This window comes from Haematobia irritans, chromosome 4, assembly GCF_050003625.1.
Source record: "Haematobia irritans isolate KBUSLIRL chromosome 4, ASM5000362v1, whole genome shotgun sequence".
NCBI classification, from domain to species: Eukaryota; Metazoa; Arthropoda; class Insecta; order Diptera; family Muscidae; genus Haematobia; species Haematobia irritans.
The window spans coordinates 67,093,033-67,113,883 of NC_134400.1; the positions used below are offsets into that span (position 1 = coordinate 67,093,033).

At 30.8% G+C, this 20,851-nt stretch overlaps 1 protein-coding gene and 2 long non-coding RNA genes across 3 annotated transcripts; 1 reads left to right on the plus strand and 2 right to left on the minus strand.

Annotated features, from left to right (window-relative positions):
• Window positions 1-5,241: 5,241 nt before the first annotated feature.
• LOC142235520 (uncharacterized) lies at window positions 5,242-9,132 on the plus strand. The gene is made up of 3 exons (XM_075306772.1): window positions 5,242-5,423; window positions 6,444-7,606; window positions 9,116-9,132. Exons 1-3 carry the CDS (start codon window positions 5,242-5,244, stop codon window positions 9,130-9,132), a joined length of 1,362 nt encoding a protein of 453 aa, XP_075162887.1.
• A 63-nt stretch (window positions 9,133-9,195) lies between these two features.
• Window positions 9,196-10,149, minus strand: LOC142235105 (uncharacterized). The gene is made up of 2 exons (XR_012721798.1): window positions 9,940-10,149; window positions 9,196-9,645 (listed from the first exon to the last, which is right to left on the minus strand). It is a non-coding gene; the product is annotated as an uncharacterized LOC142235105 (long non-coding RNA).
• A 9,035-nt stretch (window positions 10,150-19,184) lies between these two features.
• Window positions 19,185-19,694, minus strand: LOC142236555 (uncharacterized). The gene is made up of 2 exons (XR_012722089.1): window positions 19,456-19,694; window positions 19,185-19,398 (listed from the first exon to the last, which is right to left on the minus strand). It is a non-coding gene; the product is annotated as an uncharacterized LOC142236555 (long non-coding RNA).
• Window positions 19,695-20,851: the final 1,157 nt, after the last annotated feature.

Below are 20,851 nucleotides of genomic sequence, written 5' to 3' on the forward strand. Positions count from 1 at the left end.
CCACAATACTTGAAGCCACAGATGGATTTTCTACACTGCTGGTATTGACGAGTATTGATTCGTCAATGTCCTCCTTATAATCAAACTCATGCGTCGCAATGTCCATATTACGCCGTTCAAACTCTTCCAGTAGACGCTTTTGAAGCTGGGCCTTATTGCCTGTTGTCGGCAGGTCCAGTTTGCTCAATTCCTTTTTTAAGTCTTCCACACGAAGCTCATTAAACTTCATTGTAGATTTTTTTTCGTTATCCCACTTCTGACACCAATTGTTACGTTTTTATATTTAGGCGTTTTTAATTACCCGACAATTAAAACACAGTTCTTCTAAATAACGACAATCTACAATTTATTTACTATGACTTCACACTTTACAATTCGTTCACACTGAAGTTATTCGTTTGACGCTTTAATTAAGACTGACTCGTTAGCCGCATGCGAGCGCTTTTATATATGACGGTGCGGCAATACGAGAACATTCTGGTAGCACTACAATATTCTGGCAACGCCAGAACATTCTTAGACAATGCTAGAAGTATCTACGACCATTAAGTTATTCGTCTGGTGGCTGCCAAACACATACACACTCACATAGATATATGCTCGCATTACTACAACAACAATGACAATAGACAATGAGATGAAATGAAATGAGAATGCAGAATAACAAAGCAAAGCAAAGAGAGTAAGAACTAACATTTCGGTAAGCAAACAAAAGAACATGAAAGAAATTCAGGAAAATACTAGAAAATGAATAGACGATTACAACAAGTGATAGAGAAATTTTATCGTTACAATTTGAAATTTTAAATTAACGGAAACTAATTTAAATAAACTTATGTCTATAATTATCAAATTCGTAACAGTACATTGACGTAATTCATAAAAAATAAATAAAAATGTTGCTACATTTAGTTCATTAAAGGATAACCATAAATCCATACTATATTATATCAAGCTCTTCAATTGTTCTAAGGGATTTAATTCACCACCACATATTTCTCTTTCTCATTTATATCATATTAAACGAAAACAAAATATTAAAACGATAAATAATAAATGACTTTCGTCTTACTTGTTAAAGAAGATTGTAAAAGCTTTTAATTATTGGATTAGTGATAGGCTTTGTTATAGTCATGGATGAATTTTACTCTTTCAAGAGGCTCCTGAGGTCAAATCTTGGGATCGGTTTATATGAGGGCTATATATAATTATGGACCGATATCGACCAATTTGGGCATGTTTGTTAGAGACCTTATACGTCATTTTTTCACGATTACTTTTCTTTAATAATCCATTTTAAGGAATACAAATTTCGTGAAAATTTGCTTTGGGCTTTTCCCCATCAAGTTATAATAAAATTTGCAACAAATATGTATAATTTCGTGCATTTTTCTTACTGATTTAGTTTTCACTTTAGCGATTTTACCGGCTAAACTCGAACTTAATACTCACCTTAAAGGTGAGTACTATGTTCGTATTAATTATTTATGGCATAGCAGAAATAGAATGTGGTTGGCAACGCGATGTAGTGCAAGTAACCAAACCAATAGGGCTGTTTTCCTTTTGCACTGATAACCAGTGCTAAAATAAAACGCAAAAAAAATTCAGTTCAAATTTCGATTTTGATTGGCAACACTTGGTCCCCAGCTGTCAAAATGAAATTTTTTATTTACAAATAAAAAAAGAGGATAGAGACCGCCAATATATAGCAACAAGTGAATTTTGATAATATTAAATATAGATACATAAACAAAAAATTAATAAACCAAAGTTTGTGGTGGTAATTTGCATAATAATTGTTTTTGCCCTAAATTAACTTGTCGGTAGTGAAATGGATTTGGCAAATGGATGGATTTAAATAGTTCTGTAAACAAGTGGAACAATTCCAAAAGCTATTGAGAGCTTTACAAAATGAACACAGTCATTTGTATGAAGTGATCAAGTAAAATAATGTTGAAATTCCACCTATATCTGCCTTACCCCCAGAGCCTGAGCCACTACAAACAAAGCCGATTACAAGTGTTGCGGACACGGATAAAATGGAAATTATGTCCAAGAATTGTGCAGAACTAAAGCAGACACTGGCAAACAATTGCAAGTCCAAGAAGAAACAAAAGGAAAAGTTTAAATCTAAAAAGAATGATAGCAATCAAGTGACCAATATGAGTAAGGAATCATCACCAGCCATATCGGAGGAAGCAGTCGCCAATAATCCAGCGAGGTGCAGGAAAATAGTATAAGCAAATTTCAGAATCAAATTTAGGGCAATGTCTGTCCTATATTTACAAATATATTTACAATTTTTGATGGCAATTTCGGAACAACGCATTTATGATTCATCAGTCGATAGATATGTATTAGAGGTATAGGAAAATTTGAGTCATTTTTACAAGTTTTCGGCTTAGGTAGTGAGTATCAGTGAGCATCAGTAAGAAAAAAATTGAGAAAATTTGTTATAGAAATAAAATGTGTAAAAAGTGAAAAATTGCTATAGAAATACAATTTTGAAAAAAAAATTGTAGAAATAAAATTTTGAAAAAAATATCAATAGAAATACAAATTTGAAAAAAAAATGTGTATTGAACAAAATTTTGCCAAATTTTCCATAGAAGTGATATTTTGCAAAAATTTCCTATAGAATAAAATTTGGGAAAATTTTCAATAGAAGTAAAATTTTGCAAAATTATCTAAAGACACAAAATTTTGAATAAATTTTTTTATAGAAATAGAATTTTGGCATAATTTTCTATAGAAATAAAATGTTAAAAACATGTTTTTGAAGTAAGTAAAATTTTGCAAAATTTTCTATATAATCAAAATTTTGAATAAATTTTTTATAGAAATAAAATTTTGACAAAATTTTCTATAGAAATAAAATTTTGACACAATAAAATTTTGAATACAAATTTTTTATAGAAATAAAATTTTGACAAAATTACAATAGAAATAAAATTTTGAAAAAGTGTAGTAAATAAAATTTTGCAAATTTTTCTGTAGAAATAAAATTTTGCAAAATATTATATAGAAACAAAATATTGACTAAATTTTCTATAGAAATAAAATTTTTACAAAATTTTCTGCAGAAATAAAATTTTGACTAAATTTTCTATAGAAATAAAATTTTGACTAAATGTTCTATAGGAAAAAAATATTTCTATAGTAATAAAATTTTGACAAAGTTTTCTATAATAACAACTTTGAAAACAAGTTTTTGTCAATATTTCAAATAAATTTATATGGGCATTAAAATGGATCGATTCGGCCCACCTGCTAACATTCTAGGAAACATAAAATGATCTCCGTAATTGGAAGTTAATTTTCATTTACAGTCGTGCCGTACATTGCTCGAATGAATAACGCAATGGAAACTAATTTTCGTACAAACGTGTTTACTTACAAAAATATGAAGTGTTTTAAAAAATTTAGTTTAGCCGGAGTCGGAGTCGAGCAAAATTTTTGATACTCCGGCTCCAGCAAAATCTTCAGACTCCGCCTCCACAGCCCTTGTTGAACCAGTGCCAGTTTCTAATTAGATATACAATACCAAATTTTATTATATGTATCTCTTTCTTGCACTTGCTGCTCTCCTCTTTACACATTTAAATTGTTCCTATCATATGGACTTATAATTACTGATACTGATATTGTTCCAAATTAGCCCTTTGGCCTTGGTACATTGACGTAATTCATAAAAAATAAATAAAAATGTTGCTACATTTAGTTCATTAAAGGATAACCATAAATCCATACTATATTATATCAAGCTCTTCAATTGTTCTAAGGGATTTAATTCACCACCACATATTTCTCTTTCTCATTTATATCATATTAAACGAAAACAAAATATTAAAACGATAAATAATAAATGACTTTCGTCTTACTTGTTAAAGAAGATTGTAAAAGCTTTTAATTATTGGATTAGTGATAGGCTTTGTTATAGTCATGGATGAATTTTACTCTTTCAAGAGGCTCCTGAGGTCAAATCTTGGGATCGGTTTATATGAGGGCTATATATAATTATGGACCGATATCGACCAATTTGGGCATGTTTGTTAGAGACCTTATACTTACACCACGTACCAAATTTCAACCGAATCGAATAACTTTTGTTCCTCCCAGAGGCTCTGGTGGTCCATTTATATGGAGGGTATACGTAAAAGTGGTCCGATATAGCCCGGAATTAAATCAGTAAAAACAGTATAAAATTGTATCTTTTAGTTTTCAAGCTGAAAGCCAGCTTGTTTTCACGATTACTTTTTTAAATTAATTAAATTATAAATATCAAATGGTTCAAAATCAATTCCTTAGATCTTTTCCATTCATTATTTCGCAAGACATTTTATAAATATAATCGTCTTCATAGAGATTTTTGTACTTTTAATTTAGTGTTTTTGTGATAAATACGAACATAGTACTCACCTTTAAGGTGGGTATTAAGTTCGAGTTTAGCCGCTAAAACGTCATTTTTTCACGATTACTTTTCTTTAATAATCCATTTTAAGGAATACAAATTTCGTGAAAATTTGCTTTGGGCTTTTCCCCATCAAGTTATAATAAAATTTGCAACAAATATGTATAATTTCATGCATTTTTCTTACTGATTTAGTTTTCACTTTAGCGATTTTAGCGGCTAAACTCGAACTTAATACTCACCTTAAAGGTGAGTACTATGTTCGTATTAATTATTTATGGCATAGCAGAAATAGAATGTGGTTGGCAACGCGACGTAGTGCAAGTAACCAAACCAATAGGGCTATTTTCTTTTTGCACTGATAACCAGTGCTAAAATAAAACGCAAAAAAAAATTCAGTTCAAATTTCGATTTTGATTGGCAACACTTGGTCCCCAGCTGTCAAAATGAAATTTTTTATTTACAAATAAAAAAAGAGGATAGAGACCGCCAATATATAGCAACAATTGAATTTTGATAATATTAAATATAGATACATAAACAAAAAATTAATAAACCAAAGTTTGTGGTGGTAATTTGCATAATAATTGTTTTTGCCCTAAATCAACTTGTCGATAGTGAAATGGATTTGGCAAATGGATGGATTTAAATAGTTCTGTAAACAAGTGGAACAATTCCAAAAGCTATTGAGAGCTTTACAAAATGAACACAGTCATTTGTATGAAGTGATCAAGTAAAATAATGTTGAAATTCCACCTATATCTGCCTTACCCCCAGAGCCTGAGCCACTACAAACAAAGCCGATTACAAGTGTTGCGGACACGGATAAAATGGAAATTATGTCCAAGAATTGTGCAGAACTAAAGCAGACACTGGCAAACAATTGCAAGTCCAAGAAGAAACAAAAGGAAAAGTCTAAATCTAAAAAGAATGATAGCAATCAAGTGACCAATATGAGTAAGGAATCATCACCAGCCATATCGGAGGAAGCAGTCGCCAAGAATCCAGCGAGGTGCAGGAAAATAGTATAAGCAATACAAATGGTGACGTTGAGACGAATAAAAAGAGGCTGTCAATGAAATACTAGCGCATGCCGCGGAAGTTCCTTCTCCCAATTACATAATTGTAACAGAAGAAAGAGTCTGTTGAACCCAGGGCTGTGGAGTCGAGTCAATTTTGCTCGACTCCGACTCCGGGCAATATAACTAAATCTCATTTTAATATGTAGTTCTATTGTGGGGGTATCATAAATGGATCGATATAAAGTATCGTATTTATTTATGTGTAGAAAAATGGTCTTAATTTCACACTTGTTGCCAATTGAACTCTATATTTCAAATTTAGGGCAATGTCTGTCCTATATTTACAAATAGATTTACAATTTTTGATGGCAATTTCGGAACAACGCATTTATGATTCATCAGTCGATAGATATGTATTAGAGGTATAGGAAAATTTGAGTCATTTTTACAAGTTTTCGGCTTAGGTAGTGAGTATCAGTGAGCATCAGTAAGAAAAAAATTGAGAAAATTTGTTATAGAAATAAAATGTGTAAAAAGTGAAAAATTGCTATAGAAATACAATTTTGAAAAAAAAATTGTAGAACTAAAATTTTGAAAAAAAATATCAATAGAAATACAAATTTGAAAAAAAAATTGTGTATTGAACAAAATTTTGCCAAATTTTCCATAGAAGTGATATTTTGCAAAAATTTCCTATAGAATAAAATTTGGGAAAATTTTCAATTGAAGTAAAATTTTGAAAAATTATCTAAAGACACAAAATTTTGAATACATTTTTTTATAGAAATAGAATTTTGGCATAATTTTCTATAGAAATGAAATGTTAAAAACATGTTTGTGAAGTAAGTAAAATTTTGCAAAATTTTCTATATAATCAAAATTTTGAATAAATTTTTTATAGAAATACACGACATGTGTAGTTACAAACGGTTAAAAATTGATCCAACATCGAAATTTCAAACCAAGAATAATAAATTAGTGGAAAAATTATATAAAGAAAACTTAATCAGCATCGAGGAAAAGAATAAATTGACGAATAAAACTGCTATAGCCCCAAGGATTTACGGCCTTCCGAAGGTACACAAGGAAGGAACACCATTGAGACCAATTTGCTCATCGATCAATGCACCATCGTATAAGATGTGCAGATATATATCTAGTATCTTAAAGAACGTCACCAAAGATTCAAAATACAATGTAAAAGACGCGATTGACTTTAAAACGAGGATTAAGAATGTAAGGCTAACAGATGATGAAATCCTGATATCGTTTGATGTTGTATCACTGTTTCCCAGTATACCGGTAAACCTAGCCATTGCAATGATTGAGAAGAAATGGGACTTAATCAAAAATTATACAAAAATACCTCGTGATATTTTCAAGGAACTAGCACTATTTTGTATCAAAGACAGTAGGTACTTCAAATATGAAGATAAGACATATGAACAATTGAAAGGAATGCCAATGGGATCTCCAGCATCTCCAATAATTGCTGACATCATCATGGAAGAGCTACTAGACGTGTCCTTAAGCAAGATACCGAAACCTCGAATTATAACAAAATATGTGGACGACATATTTGCGATAGTAAAGAAAACCGACGTGGAAAGTACTCTTGACGCATTAAACTCATTCCACAGCCAAATACAATTTACAATGGAGTTAGAGAAGGATAACAAGCTACCATATTTAGACTGTAACATACTGAGAGATGATAATTGTTTGAGGCTGAATTGGTATCAAAAACCAACAGCAACTGGACGACTAATAAATTATAATTCAAAACACAATAAAAGTATAATCCATATGACAGCAATCAATTTTATAGATCGAATCTTAAGGATAAGTGATGCAGAATTCCACAAGGAGAATGAAATAAAGATAAGACAAATATTGGCCACAAACGATTTTCCAAATAGAATAATAAGCAGACTAATAAATCGCGTTAAAAATAAAACACTTGACGAAAACATTAAAACTAAGACTATTGAAGAGCCGGACCATAATAAGGATAAGTCATACAAACCCATGACTTACGTTGAAGGATTCTCAGAGCGTTTTTTCAAATCGGACGTATATAACAAGGACAAGATTCAAATTGCTTCACGCACATCGAGAACAGTAAAGGAATTATTCAGCAACACAAAGTCAAAAATAAAGAATGAGGACAGGAGTAACATAGTGTACAAAATTAAATGTAATGGAGACAAGTCCAACATATGCCCAATGGCATATGTTGGCACTACAATGACCAAACTTAAGACAAGACTTTCGTCGCATAAATCAGACCTTAAAGCTGTAGACAAATCAGTAGAGCAAAAAACAGCACTTGCAGCTCACTGTGCAACAACAGGACACAAGCCCAACTTCACAGACGTCGAGATACTTGCTCAAGAGAATAATCATAGGCGTAGATACACTCTTGAGATGCTTAATATAATAGATCTCTCTCCTGACAAGAGAATGAATTTCAAAAAAGACACGGAAGAATGCGCGAGAATGTATCGACACATCATAAACAAGCATCGACACAAACGAAGCTTAGTGTACGGTGGCTTGCAGAACGAACAGCATCACACGAACTCACGTTAGTTATTTTCAATATATTATATCTAAAATAATATTGTGATTTGTGAACATTAAAAGTAATTTAATTTTTGTAATTTATGTAGATACAAAATCCCAGAAGATGGTTAGTGGCACTAACCGAAATATTGGAAATAAATATTAAAACAAATCAATAATCGATTGTTTCTATGACCTCAAGCCGAACAAAATTAATAATCAGAATAAACATAAAATAGGTCAACAACACTCAAAAATATTTTTAAAAGAAATAAAATTTTGACAAAATTACAATAGAAATAAAATTTTGAAAAAGTGTAGTAAATAAAATTTTGCAAATTTTTCTGTAGAAATAAAATTTTGCAAAATATTATATAGAAACAAAATATTGACTAAATTTTCTATAGAAATAAAATTTTTACAAAATTTTCTGCAGAAATAAAATTTTGACTAAATTTTCTATAGAAATAAAATTTTGACTAAATGTTCTATAGGAAAAAAATATTTCTATAGTAATAAAATTTTGACAAAATTTTCTATAATAACAACTTTGAAAAAAAGCTTTTGTCAATATTTCAAATAAATTTATATGGGCATTAAAATGGATCGATTCGGCCCACCTGCTAACATTCTAGGAAACATAAAATGATCTCCGTAATTGGAAGTTGATTTTCATTTACAGTCGTGCGGTACATTGCTCGAATGAATAACGCAATGGAAACTAATTTTCGTACAAACGTGTTTACTTACAAAAATATGAAGTGTTTTAAAAAATTTAGTTTAGCCGGAGTCGGAGTCGAGCAAAATTTTTGATACTCCGGCTCCAGCAAAATCTTCAGACTCCGCCTCCACAGCCCTTGTTGAACCAGTGCCAGTTTCTAATTAGATATACAATACCAAATTTTATTATATGTATCTCTTTCTTGCACTTGCTGCTCTCCTCTTTACACATTTAAATTGTTGCTATCATATGGACTTATAATTACTGATACTGATATTGTTCCAAATTAGCCCTTTGGCCTTCGTACATTGACGTAATTCATAAAAAATAAATAAAAATGTTGCTACATTTAGTTCATTAAAGGATAACCATAAATCCATACTATATTATATCAAGCTCTTCAATTGTTCTAAGGGATTTAATTCACCACCACATATTTCTCTTTCTCATTTATATCATATTAAACGAAAACAAAATATTAAAACGATAAATAATAAATGACTTTCGTCTTACTTGTTAAAGAAGATTGTAAAAGCTTTTAATTATTGGATTAGTGATAGGCTTTGTTATAGTCATGGATGAATTTTACTCTTTCAAGAGGCTCCTGAGGTCAAATCTTGGGATCGGTTTATATGAGGGCTATATATAATTATGGACCGATATCGACCAATTTGGGCATGTTTGTTAGAGACCTTATACTTACACCACGTACCAAATTTCAACCGAATCGAATAACTTTTGTTCCTCCCAGAGGCTCTGGTGGTCCGTTTATATGGAGGGTATACGTAAAATTGGTCCGATATAGCCCATTTTCAATACCATCCGTCCTACATCAATTATAACTACATGTTTCGTCTCCTTCTGGGTGTTGCAAACATATGCACTAACTGGTCCACTGTGTGGACAGGGTTTAAAAAGGGGGTGGCCTGCAAGTGAACATTACTGATTCAGGCGTTCGAATACTACAAATTCCACGAGAGTAAAAGTGAGTACTAAGTTCGAGTTTAATTGCTAAAGTGAAAACTAAATCAGCAAAAAAAGGGCATAAAATTATACATAGAATAGCCCAAAGCAAATTTTCACAAAGTTTGTATTCCTTAAAATGGATTATTAGAGGAAAGTAATCGTGAAAAACGACGAATTTAGCTGCTAAACTCGATCTTAATACTCACCTTAACTCAAAATCCAAACAAATTAGTATTTGTTTATTTACTTTTTACCATTTGTCCATGTTCGTTTCTTCTTCTTCTCTGTATGTGACATTCACTTGAAATGTGTTTCTTTCCGAGTATAACTTTAGTTGCCAACTCATATTTTGACAACTAAAAAATCGCATATAATGGTGACTCTGGTGCGACTTGCACTGATAGTTGTTCTGGATAGAACACCAGTGCAACGATTTTCATACAAAAGTTGCTATCAGTGCAAAAAGAAAACAGCCCTAATGTTGGATTTCACAACATTGGTGTTCATTTTGAAAAGATATTGTAAACAATGTTTAGCACCGAAAATTCCAAAAAAGAATCCAAATATGAAATTTATACCGATTAGGGGTTTGATGTTTGGTAGTCCATATAACACCTTGGCCGACAAAATGATCTCAAGTTGTTGCGGCTGAAACCTTAAAGTTCTTCGAGAATAACATCTTATATCCCCTATTAGTACATGGATTTTCAGTTGGTACCTGAGATGGGTGAAATTATGGTACAAATGTCACGAGACATGCAACGTGTGATAGTGCGGCGATATGACGGAACTCCCTGTAGGTGTGCCTTAATCAATATTAATTAAAAACCAAAGTATTCGAAATTTTTCATTTTATTTGTTTCATTCGATTCGAAACGGCCTTTTTCTTCGGATAATAATCCTATAGGTTCACCTTCAATAAGCAGTACGAGAAAATTGGAAACGTGCAACGTTAAAATATCAAGTTTTAGAAACACTCTCATGCTGGCCATTTTCTTCAATATCGTTGGGAATATTTAGATATATAATTTAAGCGTTTGGCAGATTCTGGTGTACTGGAGATAATTGGAGATAAGACAAGGCGATATTGTGAATATATTTCAAATTGAAACCGTTGGCGTCAAGCTAAGAAGAATGCGCAAAAAATAATTTTATAATTGCTATATTTCGCTCTTATAATAATTTTATAGAAATAAACTATCGATCGATGTATGATATTTTAGTTGATATTTATTTTTGTGGTATTTACTTTCGTACGTTTTAACCTGGGTAAATGTTTTAAAATTAAGACAAATCCCAATAAACACAGGATGAGCGTTTTTCAAATTCAACAACTTTTCAGTTTGAGGGTAAATATAATTTTCAACATAAATTCAACTTGACTTGAAATAGCTCATCTTCAATACATCTTCAAATTGTTTGCGAATTACTTCCAATTTGCCAAAATGTTGACGAAATCTTTGAAAATGTGTTGAAGATAATATGAGAAAACTTTGACAAAACACTACCCTAAAATGCAACGAAAAAACCATGTGGTTTTCAATTCTTATTTGTGCAACGAAGTTCGTGGTCAATTACAAGAAATTAAAAAAATGGAAAATTTTAGACAAATAACCAAATAGTTTATAAAAATAGGTAAGTGAAAATAAAAAATGAAATAAAACTTTAAGGAAGTCACTAAATGTATATCTCTTTGCAGAAAACTAAAATTATGGATTCTACGTTCTTGAAAACATTAAAAAGCTGACCGAAGAAAAAATGGTGGACAATTAACTGGAACTGCTTCAAATAGTTCTTGTTCTTATTTGTTGATATGTTTAATAAGATTATTATTTATCAATTGGTATTGTAGTGTATTATGTAGTGTAGTGTATTATTATATATTTTATTTTGATGAAAATTAATAAATTATACAAAATTCATAGAATTTTGGCTTTGACTTTCAATTTGAAGTGGGGATATCATTCATACAAATTTAGGTTGAAAAGTATTTGCAACGATGTTAATTTTGAATTTGACTCGCATCGAAAATTGTTTGACAAATTATTGAGTAGCGATGCATTTCAATTTGAGGATAACACTTGAGATATTATTGCTAATGTGTTGAATATCACTGTTGAGGGTAATTTCTGTTTTTTTATGAGAACGCGATTTTCTCAACAATTTCTCAACTTGAATATTACCCTAATCCTTTGAAAAAATGTTTGAAAAATTTTTGAAATTTAGCATTTTTCAAAGGTTTGTGTTTATTGGTATCCTTTGTCTTCAAAGTTTATAATTGTTTTCCTAACAACTCATATTTTAGAAATATATATATGATATAGAGACCTATCGAAAACATGAAATCTAAAATTTTTAATCAATGTTCGGGTATCCACTTCAATTCCATTTCCACTATTCACAACAAATCCATGAACGTAAAAATTGGTGTCATCAATTATATGATCGTTTTTGAACTTTTTGTAATTGGCAGTTGGGTTGCACAAATCACCAAAAATGCATTAGGATGGAAATCAAAATAAGTGGAACAAAAAGACTTTTTAAATCAAACTTTTTTTAAAGTAAATATTTTATTTTTATACCCTCCATCATAGGATGGGGGTATATTAACTTTGTCATTCCGTTTGTAACACATCGAAATATTGCTCCAAGACCCCATAAAGTATATATATTCTGGGTCGTGGTGAAATTATGAGTCGATCTAAGCATGTCCGTCCGTCCGTCTGTTGAAATCACGCTAACTTCCGAACGAAACAAGCTATCGACTTGAAACTTGGCACAAGTAGTTGTTATCGATGTAGGTCGGATGGTATTGAAAATGGGCCATATCGGTCCACTTTTACGTATAGCCCCCATATAAACCGATCTCCAGATTTGGTTTGCGAAGCCTCAAAGAGGAGCAAATTGCAACCGATCCGGCTGAAATTTGGTACATGGTGTTGGTATATGGTCTCTAACAATCATGCAAAAATTGGTCCACATCGGTCCATAATTATATATAGCCCCCATATAAACCGATCCCCAGATTTGGCTTGCGGAGCCTCAAAGAGAAGCAAATTTCATCCGATCCGGCTGAAATTTGGTACATGATGTTGGTATATGGTCTCTAACAACCATGCAAAAATTGGTCCACATCGGTCCATAATTATATATAGACCCCATATAAACCGCTCAAAGAGGAGCAAATTGCATCCGATCCGGCTGAAATTTTGTACATGGTATTGGTATATGGTCTCTAACAACCGTGCAAAAATTGGTCCACATCGGTCTATAATTATATATGGCGCCCATATAAACCGATCTCCAGATTTGGGTTGCGGAGCCTCAAAGAGAAGCAAATTTCATCCGATCCGCCTGAAATTTGGTACATGATATTGGTATATGGTCTCTAACAACCATGCAAAAATTGGTCCACATCGGTTCATAATTATATATAGCCCCCATATAAACCGATACCCAGATTTGGTTTGCGAAGTCTCCAAGAGAAGCAAATTTCATCCAATCCGGTTGTAATTTGGAACATGGTGTTAGTATATGATCTTTAACAACCGTGCCAGAATTGGTCCACATCGGTCCATAATTATATATAGCCCCCATATAAAACATTCTCCAGATTTGACCTCCGGAGCCTCTTGGAGAAGCAAAATTCATCCGATCCGGTTCAAATTAGGCATGGTCGCTAACAACCATACCAAAATTGGTCCAATCACACAAAAATTGGTCCATATCGGTTCATAATCATAGTTGCCACTAGAGCCAAAAATAATCTACCAAAATTTTTTTTTCTATAGAAAATTTTGTCAAAATTTTATTTCTATAGAAAATTTTGTCAAAATTTTATTTCTAGAGAAAATTTTGTTCAAATTTTATTCGCTTCATAATAAAATTTTCATCATTGTCAAAATTTTATTTCTATAAAAAATTTTGTCAACATTTTATTTCTATAGAAAATTTTGTTCAAATTTTATTCGGTTCATAATCATGGTTGCCACTCGAGCCAAAAATAATCTACCAAGATTTTATTTCTATAGAAAATTTTGTCAAAAGTTTATTTCTATAGAAAATTTTGTCAAAATTTTTATTTCTATAGAAAATTTTATTTCTATAGAAAATTTTGTTAAAATTTTATTTCTGTAGAAAATTTTGTCAAAATTTTATGTCTACTTTGTCAAACTGAATTATATACGTATTGGATCGATCTTTTTTGATTTAATATATACCACGTATGGACTTACATACAATTTAGAAGATGGTGCTAGGAGGTTTTAAGATACCTTGCCATCGGAAAGCGTTACCGCAACTTGAGTAATTCGATTGTGGATGGCAATGTTTAGATGAAGTTTCTACGCAATCCATGATGGAGGGTACATAAGCTTCGGCCTGGCCAAACTTACGGCCGTATATACTTGTTTGATTTAATATATACCACATATGGGCTTACATACAATTTAGAAGATGGTGTTAGGAGGTTTTAAGATACCTTGCCATCGGCAAGCGTTACCGCAACTTAAGTAAATCGATTGTGGATGGCAGTGTTTAGATGAAGTTTCTACGCAATCCAAGATGGAGGGTACATAAACTTCGGCATGGCCGAACTTACGGCCGTATATACTTGTTTCTTTTAATAAAACTATGTATGATAAAGGCATTTCAAATGTTTTATATTGGTTTCATTTTAAGGTATGTACTATGTTCGGTTTCCGCAGCGAAATCCCATACAAAACCAAAAATGCGAAAAACTACCGAAATATTTTTTCATTTGTGGAATTTTTTTTTTCGAGTTGAAAAACTGACGTAAAGCGCGCAGTCCCTAATTAGCTCGTGTTAAATCCTTCCATTTGTTGAGATTAGTTAGTTTCAAAACATGGCGCCATTTGCAATGTGAATTAAGAAATAATTTATTTATTCAAATGATTTGTGTGAAATTACAATACAAATGTGGTTCGCATTGTTATTTAAAAATGCAATAAGATCGATTGACAAAATAAAAATAACTTGGAGTGGTGTTTTCGTAATAAAGCCACCATCTAGCGGCTCCCTAATACATGATAGAATAGAAATAATGTACATAACATGAAATTTATAGAAAAGTGTTAACAAAATAAAGTTCTATTTAGTGAATTTAATTTTACAATCGTTTCTTTTTACTGGGTATAGGGATAATAAACACAAATGCTGGCCGTGCATCGTAATTATAAAGAAGGCAGTGCGATTGATGTTGCAGTACTATGGTAGCTACGAATGGAATCACAGGAATAAATTGTTATGTTCCAAAAATAATATGCACAAATTAATTATGCATATATCTTGCATTTTATCGATTCAAAACCCTGGTTGAATTTTATAACGTGACTGAAAAAGTTATAAAATTATACATTGGGAGAGTATAACAAGAAACATTCTTCAGTAAACCACCCACTTTGCATCTCAATGTATTAATTTCAGTCAACGAAGTGTTCCTGGTATAGAACACTAACATCCCTTTGTGACGAATTATCTTGCGAAATATAAGTCGGGAACAGTGACTTTTGCTTAGGAAGTACCCTTGAACGTGAGTTATAGGCTTATGTTGATTGAACAAAAAGTTTCACTTTGACTATAGCTATTGTATGGTGTACGTGTTTTAACTGGTCACCCTATGATGTTGTTCCCCCCGAGGTAACAACATTGGCAAATGAAATGGCGTTATTATCCTTTGTGGTGACCACTGGATTTGAAATTGGTAGTGAGGCGGCAACAGCATGGGCATAAGTACACTCTTGTCCGCTGGTATTGCAATGCGATTGTGTAGATATTGTGGACACCAACGAATTAAGTTTGTTGATGAATGAGTCCATTGCTGCGCATGATGTAAAAGTTAGCATAACACCGGAATTATATGTTTGTTAGATGGGCGTTACAAATTGACGGTATCCATTTGGAAAAGCTGAAGAAGACGACAATGTACCACATGTCGTTTAAGCTGTTGCCGAATGTGGTAAGACACCAGGAGTAGAGCGGCTGGCGTTTTATTCTTAACAATTATTAGTGTCCAGTGCTGTATGAGGTTTGGTTGCAAAACAATTTAAAAACTGGTAGAAAAAACTTTTCAAAACAATTATCATGAATGCGTGTGTGTAAACAATCTAATCAGCTGCTGCGTATACATATGTAATAATTTTATGACTTTTGGCGATGTTGTCAATTAAATTTCGGAGAAATAAAGGCGAAATATTTCCAAAATGGCTGTTTTCTTCCTTCGAAATCTATTGTCAACACTCTCATTTTTCAACGCGAAAGAATGATTTAGGGACTTTTTTCCGTGCCAATAAACATAGTACCTACCTTTAAGCGGAAATGCATGCATCACTGACATAATTTAACTTTTCCCCATGATGAATGCTAGTGAGCTTATTTCATTGCGGTGGATAGTAGAACACCAAAGTCGTGGAATTGTTCGCAAATCTGGAGGTGGATTTGCGAACATTGGCATTTCTTTCTTTTAAAGTAATTATTAGATAATATGATTCCCATAAATATGAATCGCACGATTTGGCAATCTTTAATTAGTTGATCTTCTTAAAATTTGGCAATATTCTGCCACATCAGATCAGATTAAGATGTCGTTGTCAGGAACACAAATAATTTATGATGAACCAAACATTCTGTCTGCCAAAAACATATCCTATTAGAAATACATAGATGCATACATAAAAATTATTGATTTGCTCGAAACGTTATTAGCTCCGTTCACGTATTCGATCAATTTTGATAACTGAAGTCGTCCGATTACTTCAAAAGGCCAAAACGAAGTTAATTGACGTCTGAGAAATAGAAAAGTTGCAAGTTTTTGCTGGAGAGTTTTTTCAGTAAAAACTTTTGCAATCAAACAAGGGGCGTCAATGAAAAAATAACTTTTTTTTTAGTTCATGAAAAGTGATTGATTTTAGTTCAAATATGAAAAATTGTCGTTATTCTTATTAGTTATTATTATTTTAATGACATCAACCAAGAGTTCGAAAAAGTTGTATACAAATTTAGAACACAATTCTAAATTCAAGGAAAATTAGGCAATTTTCCTTGAATTTTGTTCAATGATTTCTACAATGATAAATTTTAAATTGCTGCTATTTTGTACTTTGTATAGCTTTAAAGGCATCTTAAAATAATAGACAAAAATGAATTATTTAAAAAAAAATCTTCAAATTAACAAATAGGATTACCTTATTTGAATAATGCTGCAACTTTTTTATTTAGTTAAAATTTTCAAAAATAAACCTGAATTTTCATTCATTGTTGCAATACATTTCACAATGCCTATTAGAAGCGTAGTAAAATATATGAATATATTTATTATTTTAACTGGTTTGAAAGCTGTGAATTAGTTCATAATAAATTGGTAGAAAAGAGCGTTCGTGTACATTTATGCACATTTGACCAAATAGAATGGAATAGATTGTTACTCTCTTTCAAGGTTTTGTTGAACAAAAGATTTTGGAAAGGAGCACAAAAAGGCCTATTCTTTCGTAGATGATATATACGGAGGTAAGAAATCAAAGCCGACTGAAAAATGTGACGCGCTGTCATAGAAAAATGTAAACATTACGTCGTAACGACCAGTCGCCGAAGTATACGCAAAACGTATGGAGGGATTCAAAGTATGCATTGCGTAGTATATTAAAAAATAAAATAATTTAAAATTTAGTTTCAAAGAAGAAATCGCTATACATATACTGCAGAAGGGAAATATAGGACATGTATGCAATAAAATATCAAAATTTTTAGTGTCGTCAAACTATGCGTTTCACATACATATATATATATATATATATATATATATATATATATATATATATATATATATATATATATATATATATATATATATATATATATATATATATATATATATATATATATATATATATATATATATATATATATATATATATATATATATATATATATATATATATATATATATATATATATATATATATATATATATATATATATATATACCCTGTCAGCATTTCAAAGTTCCATTTCATCCTCATCGCTACCAGAAACTCGTAAATGTCACCTCAACCATCGCGAACTGTGATGGTGGAAGCATATCAAAAAGTACAAAATGTACATGAAAGTATTTTTCCATCACTACTGTTAGAAGAGCCATTTTATTTTTTGTGAAACGCCAAGCGCAACCAGCTTGTTATATTTTATTTAAATAAAAACGAAAATAAAGTTCTGAAAACATAGATATTACGCTTAAAATTGTGAAAGGTATATGGTGAACAATTTTCGACTTTCCAAATAGAATAAAGTGATCGTTTTTCAAATATTTTTCCAGGCACGCTGTCTCCATCGAAAATAAACAAACTGGCTGATAGACGCTGCCAAAGACAATAAACTTGAGGAAGATAGGAAATTGGCTTGCGTCATACAAAATGTTGCATTTACCATGTTAGTTCCATACATGTTTGTAATTTTTTATTTGTTATTAGTTTTTATTTTTTAAATAAAAAACTTAATTTACTTAATGAAACAATGTTAAATTTTAAGCAACAACAAAAAAATTACATTTTCCCCTCTATTGAAATTTATTTCGTGCACTTAATTTCTTTTTATTTGCATTTTAATGCTATGTCAATACTAGTCGTATACACGTTTGGTTCGAGTATGAAACTAACACGGTAAATGGTGTGATCTCCTCAGTAGCCAATTTCCCATATTTCTCAAGTTTATTATCTTTGGACGCTGCAATATGTAACTTGCTACTTAAAACTCAACATCATTCTTTTATTAATGCAAAAAATTATGTTAAATGTGATGAGATAAACCGAAAAATGTTATATTTTTTTTTGCAGGGGTTCTTATTGGCGTCCTTCGAAATTGATCTAAATAGGCACCTAATAATTGCACTGATGAGAAACTTTTTCGTGGTAACTTGGCGTGGTACAACTTCTCAATAGTGACGGCGCTTTTCCGACGAGTTTTTGATGTCGTATATGGTTGTTTTCAACGTAGTGGGGATTCCCCCAAATTCAAAAAATGTTGGGTGGGTATATATATATATATATATATATATATATATATATATATATATATATATATATATATATATATATATATATATATATATATATATATATATATATATATATATATATATATATATATATATATATATATATATATATATATATATATATATATATATATATATATATATATATATATATATATATATATATATATACATATACCCTGCCAACATTTTTTGAATTTGGGGACTCTTTTGAGAATCCCCACTACGTCGAAAACAATCATATACGACATCAAAAACTCGTCGGAAAAGCGCCGTCACTATTGAGAAGTTGTACCACGCCAAGTTACTACAAAAATGTTTCGCATGAGTGCAATTATTAGGTGCCTTTATAGATCAATTTAGAACGACGCCAATAAGGGACCCTCCAAACAATCAGAAAAAGTGCATTTTAAGATAGTTGTAAAAGAATCATTGTGGTCGAGTAAAACACGTTTGTTTAGATATTTATTAATTTGATTAAACATTTACAAATTCTTAAAAATATAACATTTATACCACTATCACATTACATTTAACATAATTTTTGGCATTAATGATTATGTTGAGTTACAAGTAGCGAGTTACATGTTGCTGCGTCTATCAACCAGTGTTTTTATTCCATGGAGGCAGCGTGTCTGTAAAATATCTGAAAAACAATCACTTTATTCCATTTGGAAAATCACCAAATTGTTCACCAATATACCTTTCACAATTTTAAGCGTATAATCTATGTTTTCAGAACTTTATTTTCGTTTTTATTTAATTAAAATATAACAAGCTGGTTGCGCTTGCCGTTTCACAAAAAAATGGCTTTTTTAACAGTAGGGATGGCAAATTACTTGCATGTACTTTTTGATGTACCTTTTCATGATGGTTGAAGTGACATTTACGAGTCTGTGGTAACGATGAGGTTGAAATGGAACTTTGAAATGCTGGCAGGGTATATATATATATATATATATATATATATATATATATATATATATATATATATATATATATATATATATATATATATATATATATATATATATATATATATATATATATATATATATATATATATATATATATATATATATATATATATATATATATATATATATATATATATATATATATATATATATATATATATATATATATATATACACGGTTGAAAAAGACTGTTTTTCATATGTTTGGCTATAAACATTATATGTTTGGAACACAAATTTTTAAACACAATATTTTTGAGTGCAAGCATATAATGTTCATAAACTAGCATAACATGTTTGGGACATATATGTTAATATGTTAGAACATATTATGTTTGGGACATAAAATGTTTGTAAATATAATATGCTTGGATGCAAACATATATTAATTTAGAAATAGCCTATAAACATATATGTGTTTAGTAGCTTGGAGCGCTATTTAACAGGGAGCGATATTGAATTAAGTTGGTGGTTGTTGCTTGTTATTACAAAATTAACATTTTATTTTTCCTTGGGCAATTGATCAGCTACTTCTTTGATCCTTACAAACTGTGTGGTCCGCTGTTCGAATCCCCGTCCGGCAAAAGGTAAAATTAAAATAAAAAAATCATACAATTGAATAATTTCTTCTACAATGTTTGTATTACAGAAAAAGGTGCTAAGAACTAAAAAATCTCGTGGAAGTGCGAAAGATGTGGGGGAATATACAATTGGGCAGAAACAAAATTTTGAGCATTCAGGTCGAAAACCTATGTTGTCAGCACCTATATTACCTGTTTATTTTCATAATTCATTATGATTGTAAATATATAAATAAATAAATAAAATTTTGAGAATTTTTTTTAAGCATATAATAATTTTTGGTGCAAAATGCTTCCAAACATATTATATGTTCATATAATAACATATTGTTGTTTTGGAAGACAACATTATTGAATTTGGATGCAAAAATACAAAATATTTGGAACTTAGACTACCCAAACATATATTGTTTAGACCAATATGCTTTCAAACATATTATATATTGGAAGAGATCAAACATATAAATGTTTGGGCAATACCCAAAAATGTATATGCTTGAAGCAAAATATGTTTGGGAGTATATGTTACAGAAGCGATTTT

What these genes read in the sequence shown, in the direction of transcription:
- LOC142235520 (XM_075306772.1), top strand. Translation starts at nt 5,242, where the DNA reads ATGGAAATTATGTCCAAGAATTGTGCAGAACTAAAGCAGACACTGGCA. An exon ending in GTCGCCAAGAATCCAGCGAG is followed by an intron (nt 5,424 to 6,443) that starts GTGCAGGAAAAT and finishes AAACTTAATCAG; the next exon opens with CATCGAGGAAAAGAATAAAT.